This window comes from Acanthochromis polyacanthus, chromosome 20 (genome assembly GCF_021347895.1).
Source record: "Acanthochromis polyacanthus isolate Apoly-LR-REF ecotype Palm Island chromosome 20, KAUST_Apoly_ChrSc, whole genome shotgun sequence".
NCBI lineage: Eukaryota > Metazoa > Chordata > Actinopteri > Pomacentridae > Acanthochromis > Acanthochromis polyacanthus.
In genome coordinates, this window is record NC_067132.1 from 28,804,391 (window position 1) to 28,821,790 (window position 17,400).

A 17,400-nucleotide genomic window follows, 5' to 3' on the forward strand; every position below is an offset into this window, starting at 1 on the left:
CTACCTTGGCACTTGAGCAGGAAGTAGCTCATGTTGTGGCTGAAGGAGCCGCCGATGTAGCCACAGCTGTCGGACAAAGCGCAGGACAGACAGCGACGGTTGAACGACCCAAATGTATCCGCACTGTAAAAACAAAGGCCAGAATATTTATCAGATTTTGTAAACATACAACAATACACCTTTCCTACTATCAACTCCAACAGCTAAGACTAGAACCAACATTACCTGTACAGATGCCTTCGTTTTGGACCATCCTCAGTGCTCAGGAAGTATCTGCGATAAATAAATAAAAGGTAAAAATGAAATGACAGCAGATTGGAGCTGCCCTATATTACATACAACAACAACAACAAACAGGAGCTTATTTTGGTCACCTGTCAACTTGGAGAGACGAAAAAATAAAAATAAAAGCACCTGGAACACAAACCCTACTTCAGCTGCTCACTAGAATAGATGCTTCATAAATGAATAATGGGGGTATTAGGGAAAAAATGGAGGGTTGAATCCTTTTAGAGTCAAAGTAGGTCAAATCTTATCCCCTCGGGAAGCAAGTTTTTTGGGTGAGACTTTTTCAAAAACTCCGAGAACAAACGAACAATGGCATATGTCTAAATCCAGCATGTTTGTATATGTGTGTGTGAACATGTGAAGTCATGTTATTCAGATCACGGCTGCATTGTGGCCTGGAAATGTAGGAGTGAAAATATCTGGGAGTGATGGGGATGAGTCACACTCCGCTTTTACACCCTGAATATTTAGGGCATTTTATAGTGGGGAGCTGCATGAGCCAGGACAACGGATGGTGATTGTAACTGTATTAGAATTTAGTGCTACAAAGCAGTTATGCATCATATTTAATAAGCACTGTTACAATAAATGTGGACGGTGATTTTGGTACTGAAGCGTTCAAATTTTGAGTCTGTCTCTGTCCATGGTGCTGAAACATTCAAATTATGGGTCTCTCTGTCCATGGTGCTGAAACGTTCAACTTATGGGTCTCTCTCTGTACGTGGTGCTCAAACATTCAAATTCTCAGTCTGTCTCTGTCCGTGGTGCTGAAATGTTCAAATTATGGGTCTGGCTCTGTCTGTGGTGCTGAAACATTCAAATTATGGGTCTATCTCTGTCCATGGTGCTGAAACGTTCAATTTATGGGTCTGTCTCTGTCCGTGGTGCTCAATCATTCAAATTATGAGTCTGTCTCTGTCTATGGTGCTGAAATATTCAGCTGTTTTTTCTGTTTAGCAACACTAAGGGTGTTTTTCTTTGCTAGCCAACCAAGACATGCAAATTTGGGGTGTTTTTGTGAGAAAACTAATTCCTATCTTCATATTTCTTCAGGACCAACTCATCTATAGTTGCCTTGAATGATGAGGTGCAATTTGACAGAGACTTCTGCTCAGTCTTCTGCTTTCTAATGTTGTTGTTTTTTTTTTTTTTTTTTTTTTTGGTTTGCCAGTGTTTTGTGAGTACTTACATCAGCTGGCTGTCCTCGTTGTACGCCAGGACCTGAGTAACATCCCAGTCTCCAGATGTGATGGACTGCAGTGTGTCTGTACTGGTGTTGGGCTATGGGAATGGAGAGAGAAAGAAACAGATGAAAAATATGTTATTTTATTATGAAAAATGCATGTCAAAGTAGAATTTATTTATTGTCATTGCACATTTGCAACAAAATGTGTCAATAGACTCCTAATTAATAAATAAATAGTGCATAAATAGGTAGGAGGAGTTGCCAGTAGGTATTAGGATCCAAACAGTGTGAATGTTTGACAGAGTTCAATTCTCTTAGGACTCTAAAGCTGTTTTATTAGTCTATTTGATGGACCTAAAGCATCTAAAAGTAAAAAAATGCAGATTTTATTGCATGAAATGTATTTGAAAAAATACAACAAAGAGACACAGAGTTCTTTTTGTTATTTCCTTATAAGGTAACACCTTACTGGATTGAAACTGTTTATTTAAGGTGGGATACCATCAGTGGCTGCATCACATCACAGCTAACAAAAGAATAGAAGTAATAGGTAGAGAGTAGGAACAAGTTCCAAGCAAGGCTATTTTCAGAGGGTGCAGCTGCTGTAGATTGAATGAATCGCGTGCCAAGAGGTATGGACATCTCTGTGCACCAACCAACTATCAAACAGTAAATGAAGAACTTAAAGTGAAGTCAGCTGGCCGTCATTGGGTCCACTATGAGTTCTACGTCATATCAGAATGTGATTGATAAGAATGTAAGGCCATCTTGTCTAAACTGAAGTTGAACCGGGAGAGGACCTTTTAATTCCCCCAATTCTTGACTTTTTTTTGGACAAAATTTATAATGATTTTTTTTTTCAAAGAAAACTGCTCTGTAATGTTTTTCATGGCCGACTTTACATTATTTCATCATATGGCACGTTTTTACGACATGCTGAAAAAATGTCATTTTTTTTTCGACATACTATACTATGGCGTTTTTTTTTTTGACAGAATTCATGATGATTTTTTTTCAAAGAAAAGTCCTCCATAGTGTTTTTCGCAGGCTACTTTACATTATTTCACCATACGGCATGTTTTTACGACATGTTGAAAAAATGTCATTTTTTTTCCGACATACTATACTATGGCGTTTTTTTTGACAGAATTCATGATGATTTTTTTTCAAAGAAAAGTCCTCCATAGTGTTTTTCGCAGGCTACTTTACATTATTTCACCATACGGCATGTTTTTATGACATGTTGAAAAAATGTCATTTTTTTCAACATACTATACTATGGCGTTTTTTTGGACAAAATTCATGATTTTTTTTCAAAGAAAACTTGAGTCTAACCTGAGTCTAAACCGTAGTTCATCCCCACCTTGTAGCAATTTACATTTCAATATTTGAATTATATGTGCCAATCACATTGAACCGTACTGTTTAAGATGTTGTGTTCGCATGAAACTTCATCCTTTTCTGGGCAATCTTTCAAACAGAACAGGTCCTTGTACGAGATTTTTTGAGACCGTGATATTACAAAATATACAGCTTAATTTGAGAGAAGTAGTTTGTCTTCTGTCTCAAACAACAAACACACAATCTCACAGTGTGGACGACTTAAGGTACATTATGTTCATATAATCTAAAAAACGTCTCATTTTCCGATAAAAACAGACAAAATATGAACTATATTCACATACTGCATACCTTGAACTTCCCCAAGGAGATAAAGGAAGGAACAAATGAACCAATCAACTCTATAGATTAACATATTTAAGTTTTTGCTATTATAACACTTACTTCAAAAATGATAACTGAAGTAGTGGCGCCATCACTGAGCTCAAAAATTCAGCACGATTCCTCAGTAACACATTGAACAAAATGTGCTCTATGTGTCCTTGGTGTTCTGTGTTGTGTCTGCAAATCCAAAACTATCATCTCACCTGGGAAATGGACATGGAGATGTGGAAGAATTTGCCTCGCCCGCCTTGAGGAATGGCTCGTGTGAAGAACAGCTTCAGCCCATCTTTGGAGAACAGAGGCTTCTCATTCTGAAGAAACAAAGAAGACTGTTCTAATGAAGGCCTAAAAAACTTGACTCGTAAGAAGTTAGAAAAACCTGCCATGTTAAATCTAAGACACAAATCTAATTACTAAGCTTTAATGCCTGAGAATAAAGCATGTAAACAGTGGTTTTAATTAAATAGCACCACAAAGGAAACCACCAGCGTGAACACCTCCGTATAACCGGTCCCAATATAACTCACCTGCCTGTGAAGCCACCCTTCGCTTTCATCCTCGTGTTTCTGCAAAAAAAAGTTTGACAGTCTTCAGTTGGGGAATGGAAACAGCCTTTTTCTACAGCACATGAGGTACGTGTAACTTTGAAGTATGAGTCGTACTTTGGTGCAGACTCCTGTTGTGGCTTCGCACAGCGTGAGGATAGAGATGTTCTGTGCTCTGTTCAGCCAGTTGATGGCCAGTTTGGTGGTGGTGGCCCATTTCACCATGGTCACGTAGTACTCACTGAAAAACACACAAGAGAATCCCACATTTAACTGCACTGGATCATCATCATCATCATCATCATGAGCGACCGCACGATCACGTCCAAATGTTTCTAAATTGCAGATTATGCTAGAATTTTAAAAAGGGATGAAACATTAATGATGTCAAGCGGTGAAATTAAGGCATTAGAGCAGCGTACAAAGAGGCGCAGCAGGCAGAATAAAAATTGGGTAGAGACCAAATTGAGGCATTCAGCTTAATAGAACCAAACACAGGACTATATCAAACAAAAATGTATCACAGGAAAAGGAAAAATTACAGTATCAGTGCAGAAAAAGCGAATCACAGAAGCAGAAAATACTATTACCAAGAAATAGAAACTATACATCACTGTGTAATATCTATATTGAGCTATTTACCACAACTATATATATATATATATATGTATATATATATATATATATATATATATATATATATATATATATATATATATATATATATATGTATGGTGATATTTGCACTTAACTCTACATATTTTACTCATATTCATCAATCCATTTATGTGTATTTATGTGTATTTTATAATAAAGGTAAATTAATGCCACTTAAATTGACAATGTGTAGTAAGTTTAGTTGTTTAATTAGTAGAATAAATATAAAAATAATACATTTGCACATGGAAATACCAAATAGCATCAGGGGTTCCAGATTAGATGCTAATGACTGGAACCTCCTATACAGGTCTTACTTAAATTTAAATAAAGATGTCTGTAAGGCTTTCAGAAAGATGGCTGTGGATGCCTTTGAGACATGCAAAGCCATTAAACCACTGATCTGTACTGAAAGTCATCTACAAGTGGCCAGTTTCCCCTCATAAATTGATTCCAAGAAGAGAATATTGATGCACAAAAGTCTCCAAAATAAAAAAAAGACCCCAGAACTTTATTCCAGACCTGCAGGTAACTTTTGCAGCTGTTGGTGTCGAAGTGCTGCGAATTCCAGCAGCATTGGAGGCGTGCCAGGAAAAAAAAAAGGCCTTCGCTGTCCAAAAGGAACATTAGAGCAAAGCAACAGTTTGCCAGCTAGCAAACAGGCAAAGAGCAGGCCTTTTGGCACGAAGCACTCTGGACACACTGATCAAACATGGAGTTGTTTGGCCACAGTAAGGGTAGATGTGTCTGGCAGCTTTACAGGAGAAAGAACTCATACAAACGGTGAAGCACAATGGTGGAAAGTTTATAGTTTTTCTGTTGCTTCACAGTACATTTACTTAAGCACCGCACTTAAGTGTAATTGTTCAGTACTCTGCTGTCCGTTTTATGATATTTATACTCCATTACATTCATTCACCAGCTATAGTCGCTGTTCAGATGAAGCTTTTCAACACTGCACAGATGATCTGCATTGTCCAAGGTTCAACTGTCAAACAGTGAATGAAACACTTAAAGTGAAGTCAGCTGGCTGTCATTGGGTCCACTATGAGTTCTGCGTCATATCAGAGGGTGCTTGATAAGAATGTGAGCCAATCTTGTCTAAAATGAAGTTGGACGGGGGAGAGGACCTTTTAATTCCCCCAATTCCTTCAATGGGACAGGTGTGTTTTGTTCAAAGAAAACTGCTCAATAGTGTTTTTCGCGGCCGACTTTACATGATTTCATCATGTGGCATATTTTTACGACATGTTGAAAAAATGTCATTTTTTTCTCCGACATACTATACTATGGCGGGTTTTTTTGGACAAAATTCATGATGATTTTTTTTCAAAGAAAAGTGTTCCTTAGCGTTTTTCACGGCCTACTTTACATGATTTCATCATATGGCATGTTTTACAACATGTTGAAAAAATGTCATTTTTTTTCAACATACTATACTAACGCGTTTTTTTTGGACAAAATTCATGATGATTTTTTTCAAAGAAAACTGCTCTATAGTGTTTTTCACGGCCTACTTTACATGATTTCATCATATGTTATGTTTTTACGACATGTTGAAAAAATGGAATTTTTTTCGACATACGATACTATGGCGTCTTTTTTGGACAAAATTCAGGATGATTTTTTTTCAAAGAAAACTGCTCTATAGTGTTTTCACAGCATACTTGTTTTTTTATATAATTTTTTTGGCCTTTTCTAGGCTTTATTTGATAGGAGAGATAGAGACAGACAGGAAACGGTCAGAAGAGTTGGGGGAAGACATGCAGCAAAGGGCCACGAGCAGGAACTGAAACCAGGGCCCTGTGTCAGACATCAGCCCCTATACGTGGTTTACCAGCTTAACCCACTGAGCTATACAGGGGTCCCTTTCACAGCCTACTTTACATTATTTCATCATATGGCATGTTTTTACGACATGGAAAAAATGTCATTTTTTCCGGCATTCTGTAAAAGGCGTTTTTTTTGGACAAAATTCATGATGATTTTCTTTTTCAAAGAAAAGTGTTCCTTAGCGTTTTCCACGGCCTGCTTTACATTATTTCATCATATGGCATGTTTTTACAACATGTTGAAAAAATGTCATTTTTTTCGACATACTATAATATGGCGTTTTTTTTTGGGACAAAATTCAAGATGATTTTTTTTTCAAAGAAAAGTGCTCCTTAGCGTGTTTCGCGGCCAACTTTACATGATTTCATCATATGGCATGTTTTTACAGCATGTTGAAAAAATGACATTTTTTTTCAACATACTATACTATGGCGTTTTTTTTTTACAAAATTCATGATGTTTTTTTTCCGAAGAAAACTGCTCTGTTGTGTTTTTATTTGCTTTATTTGACAGGAGAGATAGAGATAGACAGGAAATGTTCAGAAGAGTTGGGGGAAGACATGCATAGAAGGGCCACGAGCAGAAATTGAACCCGGGCTCCTGCATCAGACACCAGCCTCTATACATGGTTTACCTGCTTAACCCACTGAGCTATACAGGGGCCACTTTCACAGCCTTCTTTACATTATTTCATCATATGGCATGTTTTTACGACATGTTGGAAAAAATGTCATTTTTTTTTCATACTATACTATGGCGTTTTTTTGGACAAAATTCATGATGATGTTTTTTTTTCAAAGAAAACTGCTCTATAGTGTTTTTCGCAGCCTGCTTTACATTATTTCATCATATGGCATGTTTTTACAACGTGTTGAAAAAATGTCATTTTTTCGACATACTATACTATGGCATTTTTTTTGACAAAATTCATGATGATTTTTTTTCAAAGAAAACTGCTCTATAGTGTTTTTATTTGCCAGGAGAGACAGGAAGTGTTCAGAAGAGTTGGGTTAAGACATGCATAGAAGGGCCGTGAGCGGGAGTCGAACCCAGGCCCCTGCATCAGACACCAGCCCCTTCATATGGTTTACCTGCTTAACCCACTGAGCTATACAGGGGACCCTTTCACAGCCTACTTTACATTATTTCATCATATGACATGTTTTTACGACGTTCAAAACTGACATTTTTTTTCGACATACGATACTATGGCGCTTTTTTGGACAAAATTCAGATGATTTTTTTCAAAGAAAACTGCTCTATAGTGTTTTCACGGCCTACTTTACGTTATTTCATCATATGGCATGTTTTTACAACGTGTTGAAAAAATGGCATTTTTTTCGACATACGACACTATGGCATTTTTTTTGACAAAATTCATGATTTTTTTTTTTTTCAAAGAAAACTGCTCCTTAGCATTTTTTACGACCAAATTTACATGATTTCATCATATGGCATGTTTTTACAACATGTTGAAAAAATGTCATTCTTTTTCGACATACTGTACTATGGCGTTTTTTTGGACAAAATTCAGCATTATTTTCTTTCAAAGTAAACTGCTCTACAGTGTTTTTATTTGCTTTATTTGACAGGAGAGATAGAGACAGACAGGAAACGGTCAGAAGAGTTGGGGGAAGACATGCAGCAAAGGGCCACAAGCGGGAATTGAAACCAGGGCCCTGTGTCAGACATCAGCCCCTATACGTGGTTTACCAGCTTAACCCACTGAGCTATACAGGGCCCCTTTCACAGCCTACTTTACATTATTTCATCATATGGCATGTTTTTACGACATGGAAAAAATGTCATTTTTTCCGGCATTCTGTAAAAGGCGTTTTTTTGGACAAAATTCATGATGATTTTCTTTTTCAAAGAAAAGTGTTCCTTAGCGTTTTCCACGGCCTGCTTTACATTATTTCATCATATGGCATGTTTTTACAACATGTTGAAAAAATGTCATTTTGTTTCGACATACTATACTATGGCGTTTTTTTTTGGGACAAAATTCAAGATGATTTTTTTTCAAAGAAAAGTGCTCCTTAGCGTGTTTCGCGGCCTACTTTACATGATTTCATCATATGGCATGTTTTTACAGCATGTTGAAAAAATGCCATTTTTTTCAACATACTATACTATGGCGTTTTTTTTTAGAAAATTCATGATGTTTTTTTTCCGAAGAAAACTGCTCTGTTGTGTTTTTATTTGCTTTATTTGACAGGAGACATAGAGATAGACAGGAAATGTTCAGAAGAGTTGGGGGAAGACATGCATAGAAGGGCCACGAGCAGAAATTGAACCCGGGCTCCTGCATCAGACACCAGCCCCGATACATGGTTTACCTGCTTAACCCACTGAGCTATACAGGGGCCACTTTCACAGCCTTCTTTACATTATTTCATCATATGGCATGTTTTTACGACATGTTGGAAAAAATGTCATTTTTTTTCATACTATACTATGGCGTTTTTTTGGACAAAATTCATGATGATGTTTTTTTATCAAAGAAAACTGCTCTATAGTGTTTTTCGCAGCCTGCTTTACATTATTTCATCATATGGCATGTTTTTACAACGTGTTGAAAAAATGTCATTTTTTTTTCATACTATACTATGGCATTTTTTTTGACAAAATTCATGATGATTTTTTTTTCAAAGAAAACTGCTCTATAGTGTTTTTATTTGCCAGGAGAGACAGGAAGTGTTCAGAAGAGTTGGGTTAAGACATGCATAGAAGGGCCGTGAGTGGGAGTCGAACCCAGGCCCCTGCATCAGACACCAGCCCCTTCATATGGTTTACCTGCTTAACCCACTGAGCTATACAGGGGGCCCTTTCGCAGCCTACTTTACATTATTTCATCATATGGCATGTTTTTACGACGTTCAAAACTGACATTTTTTTTCGACATACGATACTATGGCGCTTTTTTGGACAAAATTCATGATGATTTTTTTTTCAAAGAAAACTGCTCTATAGTGTTTTTCACGGCCTACTTTACATTATTTCATCATATGGCATGTTTTTACAACATGTTGAAAAAATGGAATTTTTTTTTCGACATACTGTACTATGGCGTTTTTTTGGACAAAATTCAGCATTATTTTCTTTCAAAGTAAACTGCTCTACAGTGTTTTTATTTGCTTTATTTGACAGGAGAGATAGAGACAGACAGGAAACGGTCAGAAGAGTTGGGGGAAGACATGCAGCAAAGGGCCACGAGCAGGAATTGAAACCAGGGCCCTGTGTCAGACATCAGCCCCTATACGTGGTTTACCAGCTTAACCCACTGAGCTATACAGGGGCCCCTTTCACAGCCTACTTTACATTATTTCATCATATGGCATGTTTTTACGACATGGAAAAAATGTCATTTTTTCCGGCATTCTGTAAAAGGCGTTTTTTTTGGACAAAATTCATGATGATTTTCTTTTTCAAAGAAAGTGTTCCTTAGCGTTTTCCACGGCCTGCTTTACATTATTTCATCATATGGCATGTTTTTACAACATGTTGAAAAAATGTCATTTTTTTTCGACATACTATAATATGGCGTTTTTTTTGGGACAAAATTCAAGATGATTTTTTTTTCAAAGAAAAGTGCTCCTTAGCGTGTTTTGCGGCCTACTTTACATGATTTCATCATATGGCATGTTTTTACAGCATGTTGAAAAAATGCCATTTTTTTTCAACATACTATACTATGGTGTTTTATTTTTACAAAATTCGTGATGTTTTTTTTCCGAAGAAAACTGCTCTGTCGTGTTTTTATTTGACAGGAGAGATAGAGATAGACAGGAAATGTTCAGAAGAGTTGGGGAAGACATGCATAGAAGGGCCACGAGCAGAAATTGAACCCGGGCTCCTGCATCAGACACCAGCCTCTATACATGGTTTACCTGCTTAACCCACTGAGCTATACAGGGGCCGCTTTCACAGCCTTCTTTACATTATTTCATCATATGGCATGTTTTTACGACATGTTGGAAAAAATGTCATTTTTTTTTACATACTATACTATGGCGTTTTTTGGACAAAATTCATGATGATGTTTTTTTTTCAAAGAAAACTGCTCTATAGTGTTTTTCGCAGCCTGCTTTACATTATTTCATCATATGGCATGTTTTTACAACGTGTTGAAAAAATGTCATTTTTTTCGACATACTATACTATGGCATTTTTTTTGACAAAATTCATGATGATTTTTTTTCAAAGAAAACTGCTCTATAGTGTTTTTATTTGCCAGGAGAGACAGGAAGTGTTCAGAAGAGTTGGGTTAAGACATGCATAGAAGGGCCGTGAGCGGGAGTTGAACCCGGGCCCCTGCATCAGACACCAGCCCCTTCATATGGTTTACCTGCTTAACCCACTGAGCTATACAGGGGCCCCTTTCACAGCCTACTTTACATTATTTCATCATATGGCATGTTTTTACGACGTTCAAAACTGACATTTTTTTTCGACATACGATACTATGGCGCTTTTTTGGACAAAATTCATGATGATTTTTTTTTCAAAGAAAACTGCTCTATAGTGTTTTTCACGGCCTACTTTACATTATTTCATCATATGGCATGTTTTTACAACGTGTTGAAAAAATGGCATTTTTTTCGACAAAATTCATGATTTTTTTTTTTCAAAGAAAACTGCTCCTTAGCATTTTTTACGACCAAATTTACATGATTTCATCATATGGCATGTTTTTACAACATGTTGAAAAAATGTCATTTTTTTTACAACATACTGTACTATGGCGTTTTTTTGGACAAAATTCAGCATTATTTTCTTTCAAAGTAAACTGCTCTACAGTGTTTTTATTTGCTTTATTTGACAGGAGAGATAGAGACAGACAGGAAACGGTCAGAAGAGTTGGGGGAAGACATGCAGCAAAGGGCCACAAGCAGGAATTGAAACCAGGGCCCTGCATCAGACACCAGCCCCTATACATGGTTTACCTGCTTAACCCACTGAGCTATACAGGGGCCACTTTCACAGCCTACTTTACATTATTTCATCATATGGCATGTTTTTACGACATGTTGGAAAAAATGTCATTTTTTTTTACATACTATACTATGGCGTTTTTTTGGACAAAATTCATGATGATGTTTTTTTTTTCAAAGAAAACTGCTCTATAGTGTTTTTCGCAGCCTCCTTTACATTATTTCATCATATGGCATGTTTTTACAACGTGTTGAAAAAATGTCATTTTTTTTCCGATATACTTGACAAAATTCATGATGATTTCTTTTTCAAAATAAAGTGCTCTGTGGCGTTTTTCATGTCCGACTTTACATTATTTCATCATATGGCATGTTTTTACGACATGTTGGAAAAAATGTCATTTTTTTTTACATACTATACTATGGCGTTTTTTTGGACAAAATTCATGATGATGTTTTTTTTTCAAAGAAAACTGCTCTATAGTGTTTTTCGCAGCCTCCTTTACATTATTTCATCATATGGCATGTTTTTACAACGTGTTGAAAAAATGTCATTTTTTTTCCGATATACTTGACAAAATTCATGATGATTTCTTTTTCAAAATAAAGTGCTCTGTGGCGTTTTTCATGTCCGACTTTACATTATTTCATCATATGGCATGTTTTTACGACATGTTGAAAAAATGTCATTTTTATTCGACATACTATACTATGGCGTTTTTTTTCGACAAAATTCAAGATGATTTTCTTTCAAAGAAAGCTGTTGTATAGTGTCTTAATTTGCCAGGAGATGTTTGGGAGAGTTGGGGCAAGACATGCATAGAAGGGCCGCGAACGGGAGTCAAACCCGGGTCCCTGTGTCAGACACCAGCCTCTATACACGGTTTACCTGCTTAACCCACTGAGCTATACAGGGGGCTTTTTCACAGCCTACTTTACATTATTTCATCATATGGCATGTTTTTACAACGTGTTGAAAAAATGTAATTTTTTTCGACATACTGTACTATGGCATTTTTTTGACAAAATTCATGATGATTTTTTTTCAAAGAAAACTGCTCTATAGTGTTTTTATTTGCCAGGAGATACAGGAAGTGTTCAGAAGAGTTGGGTTAAGACATGCATAGAAGGGCCGTGAGCGGGAGTCGAACCTGGGCCCCTGCATCAGACACCAGCCTCTATACATGGTTTACCTGCTTAACCCACTGAGCTATACAGGGGCCACTTTCACAGCCTACTTTACATTATTTCATCATATGACATGTTTTTACGACGTTCAAAACTGACATTTTTTTTTGACATACGATACTATGGCGCTTTTTTGGACAAAATTCATGATGATTTTTTTTTCAAAGAAAACTGCTCTATAGTGTTTTTCACGGCCTACTTTACGTTATTTCATCATATGGCATGTTTTTACAACGTGTTGAAAAAATGGCATTTTTTTCGACGTACGACACTATGGCATTTTTTTTGACAAAATTCATGATTTTTTTTTTTCAAAGAAAACTGCTCCTTAGCATTTTTTACGACCAAATTTACATGATTTCATCATATGGCATGTTTTTACAACATGTTGAAAAAATGTCATTCTTTTTCGACATACTGTACTATGGCGTTTTTTTGGACAAAATTCAGCATTATTTTCTTTCAAAGTAAACTGCTCTACAGTGTTTTTATTTGCTTTATTTGACAGGAGAGATAGAGACAGACAGGAAACGGTCAGAAGAGTTGGGGGAAGACATGCAGCAAAGGGCCACGAGCAGGAATTGAAACCAGGGCCCTGTGTCAGACATCAGCCCCTATACGTGGTTTACCAGCTTAACCCACTGAGCTATACAGGGGCCCCTTCTACAGCCTACTTTACATTATTTCATCATATGGCATGTTTTTACGACATGGAAAAAATGTCATTTTTTCCGGCATTCTGTAAAAGGCGTTTTTTTTGGACAAAATTCATGATGATTTTCTTTTTCAAAGAAAAGTGTTCCTTAGCGTTTTCCACGGCCTGCTTTACATTATTTCATCATATGGCATGTTTTTACAACATGTTGAAAAAATGTCATTTTTTTTCGACATACTATAATATGGCGTTTTTTTTTGGGACAAAATTCAAGATGATTTTTTTTCAAAGAAAAGTGCTCCTTAGCGTGTTTTGCGGCCTACTTTACATGATTTCATCATATGGCATGTTTTTACAGCATGTTGAAAAAATGCCATTTTTTTTCAACATACTATACTATGGTGTTTTATTTTTACAAAATTCGTGATGTTTTTTTTCCGAAGAAAACTGCTCTGTCGTGTTTTTATTTGACAGGAGAGATAGAGATAGACAGGAAATGTTCAGAAGAGTTGGGGGAAGACATGCATAGAAGGGCCACGAGCAGAAATTGAACCCGGGCTCCTGCATCAGACACCAGCCTCTATACATGGTTTACCTGCTTAACCCACTGAGCTATACAGGGGCCGCTTTCACAGCCTTCTTTACATTATTTCATCATATGGCATGTTTTTACGACATGTTGGAAAAAATGTCATTTTTTTTACATACTATACTATGGCGTTTTTTGGACAAAATTCATGATGATGTTTTTTTTTCAAAGAAAACTGCTCTATAGTGTTTTTCGCAGCCTGCTTTACATTATTTCATCATATGGCATGTTTTTACAACGTGTTGAAAAAATGTCATTTTTTCGACATACTATACTATGGCATTTTTTTTGACAAAATTCATGATGATTTTTTTTCAAAGAAAACTGCTCTATAGTGTTTTTATTTGCCAGGAGAGACAGGAAGTGTTCAGAAGAGTTGGGTTAAGACATGCATAGAAGGGCCGTGAGCGGGAGTTGAACCCGGGCCCCTGCATCAGACACCAGCCCCTTCATATGGTTTACCTGCTTAACCCACTGAGCTATACAGGGGCCCCTTTCACAGCCTACTTTACATTATTTCATCATATGGCATGTTTTTACGACGTTCAAAACTGACATTTTTTTTCGACATACGATACTATGGCGCTTTTTTGGACAAAATTCATGATGATTTTTTTTTCAAAGAAAACTGCTCTATAGTGTTTTTCACGGCCTACTTTACATTATTTCATCATATGGCATGTTTTTACAACGTGTTGAAAAAATGGCATTTTTTTCGACAAAATTCATGATTTTTTTTTTTTCAAAGAAAACTGCTCCTTAGCATTTTTTACGACCAAATTTACATGATTTCATCATATGGCATGTTTTTACAACATGTTGAAAAAATGTCATTTTTTTTACAACATACTGTACTATGGCGTTTTTTTGACAAAATTCATGATGATTTTTTTTCAAAGAAAACTGCTCTATAGTGTTTTTATTTGCCAGGAGAGACAGGAAGTGTTCAGAAGAGTTGGGTTAAGACATGCATAGAAGGGCCGTGAGCGGGAGTTGAACCCGGGCCCCTGCATCAGACACCAGCCCCTTCATATGGTTTACCTGCTTAACCCACTGAGCTATACAGGGGCCCCTTTCACAGCCTACTTTACATTATTTCATCATATGGCATGTTTTTACGACGTTCAAAACTGACATTTTTTTTCGACATACGATACTATGGCGCTTTTTTGGACAAAATTCATGATGATTTTTTTTTCAAAGAAAACTGCTCTATAGTGTTTTTCACGGCCTACTTTACATTATTTCATCATATGGCATGTTTTTACAACGTGTTGAAAAAATGGCATTTTTTTCGACAAAATTCATGATTTTTTTTTTTTCAAAGAAAACTGCTCCTTAGCATTTTTTACGACCAAATTTACATGATTTCATCATATGGCATGTTTTTACAACATGTTGAAAAAATGTCATTTTTTTTACAACATACTGTACTATGGCGTTTTTTTGGACAAAATTCAGCATTATTTTCTTTCAAAGTAAACTGCTCTACAGTGTTTTTATTTGCTTTATTTGACAGGAGAGATAGAGACAGACAGGAAACGGTCAGAAGAGTTGGGGGAAGACATGCAGCAAAGGGCCACAAGCAGGAATTGAAACCAGGGCCCTGCATCAGACACCAGCCCCTATACATGGTTTACCTGCTTAACCCACTGAGCTATACAGGGGCCACTTTCACAGCCTACTTTACATTATTTCATCATATGGCATGTTTTTACGACATGTTGGAAAAAATGTCATTTTTTTTTACATACTATACTATGGCGTTTTTTTGGACAAAATTCATGATGATGTTTTTTTTTTCAAAGAAAACTGCTCTATAGTGTTTTTCGCAGCCTCCTTTACATTATTTCATCATATGGCATGTTTTTACAACGTGTTGAAAAAATGTCATTTTTTTTCCGATATACTTGACAAAATTCATGATGATTTCTTTTTCAAAATAAAGTGCTCTGTGGCGTTTTTCATGTCCGACTTTACATTATTTCATCATATGGCATGTTTTTACGACATGTTGAAAAAATGTCATTTTTATTCGACATACTATACTATGGCGTTTTTTTTCGACAAAATTCAAGATGATTTTCTTTCAAAGAAAGCTGTTGTATAGTGTCTTAATTTGCCAGGAGATGTTTGGGAGAGTTGGGGCAAGACATGCATAGAAGGGCCGCGAACGGGAGTCAAACCCGGGTCCCTGTGTCAGACACCAGCCTCTATACACGGTTTACCTGCTTAACCCACTGAGCTATACAGGGGGCTTTTTCACAGCCTACTTTACATTATTTCATCATATGGCATGTTTTTACAACGTGTTGAAAAAATGTAATTTTTTTCGACATACTGTACTATGGCATTTTTTTTGACAAAATTCATGATGATTTTTTTTCAAAGAAAACTGCTCTATAGTGTTTTTATTTGCCAGGAGATACAGGAAGTGTTCAGAAGAGTTGGGTTAAGACATGCATAGAAGGGCCGTGAGCGGGAGTCGAACCTGGGCCCCTGCATCAGACACCAGCCTCTATACATGGTTTACCTGCTTAACCCACTGAGCTATACAGGGGCCACTTTCACAGCCTACTTTACATTATTTCATCATATGACATGTTTTTACGACGTTCAAAACTGACATTTTTTTTGACATACGATACTATGGCGCTTTTTTGGACAAAATTCATGATGATTTTTTTTCAAAGAAAACTGCTCTATAGTGTTTTTCACGGCCTACTTTACGTTATTTCATCATATGGCATGTTTTTACAACGTGTTGAAAAAATGGCATTTTTTTCGACGTACGACACTATGGCATTTTTTTTGACAAAATTCATGATTTTTTTTTTTCAAAGAAAACTGCTCCTTAGCATTTTTTACGACCAAATTTACATGATTTCATCATATGGCATGTTTTTACAACATGTTGAAAAAATGTCATTCTTTTTCGACATACTGTACTATGGCGTTTTTTTGGACAAAATTCAGCATTATTTTCTTTCAAAGTAAACTGCTCTACAGTGTTTTTATTTGCTTTATTTGACAGGAGAGATAGAGACAGACAGGAAACAGTCAGAAGAGTTGGGGGAAGACATGCATAGAAGGGCCACGAGCAGGAATTGAAACCAGGGCCCTGTGTCAGACATCAGCCCCTATACATGGTTTACCAGCTTAACCCACTGAGCTATACAGGGGCCCCTTTCACAGCCTACTTTACATTATTTCATCATATGGCATGTTTTTACGACATGGAAAAAATGTCATTTTTTCCGGCATTCTGTAAAAGGCGTTTTTTTTGGACAAAATTCATGATGATTTTCTTTTTCAAAGAAAAGTGCTCCTTAGCGTTTTCCACGGCCTGCTTTACATTATTTCATCATATGGCATGTTTTTACAACATGTTGAAAAAATGTCATTTTTTTTCGACATACTGTACTATGGCGTTTTTTTGGACAAAATTCAGCATTATTTTCTTTCAAAGTAAACTGCTCTCCAGTGTTTTTATTTGCTTTATTTGACAGGAGAGATAGAGACAGACAGGAAATGGTCAGAAGAGTTGGGGGAAGACATGCAGCAAAGGGCCACAAGCAGGACTCAAACCCAGACTCCTGTGTCAGACACCAGCCCCTATACATGGTTTACAGGCCTAACCCACTGAGCTATACAGGGGCCCATTCCACAGCCTACTTTACATTATTTCATCATATGGCATATTTTTACGACATGTTGAAAAAATGTCATTTTTTCGGCATTCTGTAATATGGCGTTTTTTTTGGACAAAATTCATGATGATTTTCTTTTTCAAACAAAAG

The 17,400-nt window shown here is 36.6% G+C and overlaps 1 protein-coding gene across 5 annotated transcripts in view; it reads right to left on the bottom strand.

The window, feature by feature from the left end:
• dpp6a (dipeptidyl-peptidase 6a) overlaps positions 1-17,400 on the bottom strand; it is a 290,499-nt gene that overhangs the window by 14,902 nt on the left and 258,197 nt on the right. For all 5 annotated transcript variants that reach the window (XM_051940642.1, XM_051940643.1, XM_051940644.1 and 2 more), the window contains 6 exons: positions 3,862-3,985; positions 3,727-3,765; positions 3,403-3,510; positions 1,478-1,569; positions 226-273; positions 5-123 (listed from right to left, as the gene is read on the bottom strand). In XM_051940642.1, the coding sequence (XP_051796602.1) occupies positions 5-123; positions 226-273; positions 1,478-1,569; positions 3,403-3,510; positions 3,727-3,765; positions 3,862-3,985 (530 nt within the window). The remainder of the gene's footprint in view (positions 1-4; positions 124-225; positions 274-1,477; positions 1,570-3,402; positions 3,511-3,726; positions 3,766-3,861; positions 3,986-17,400) is intronic.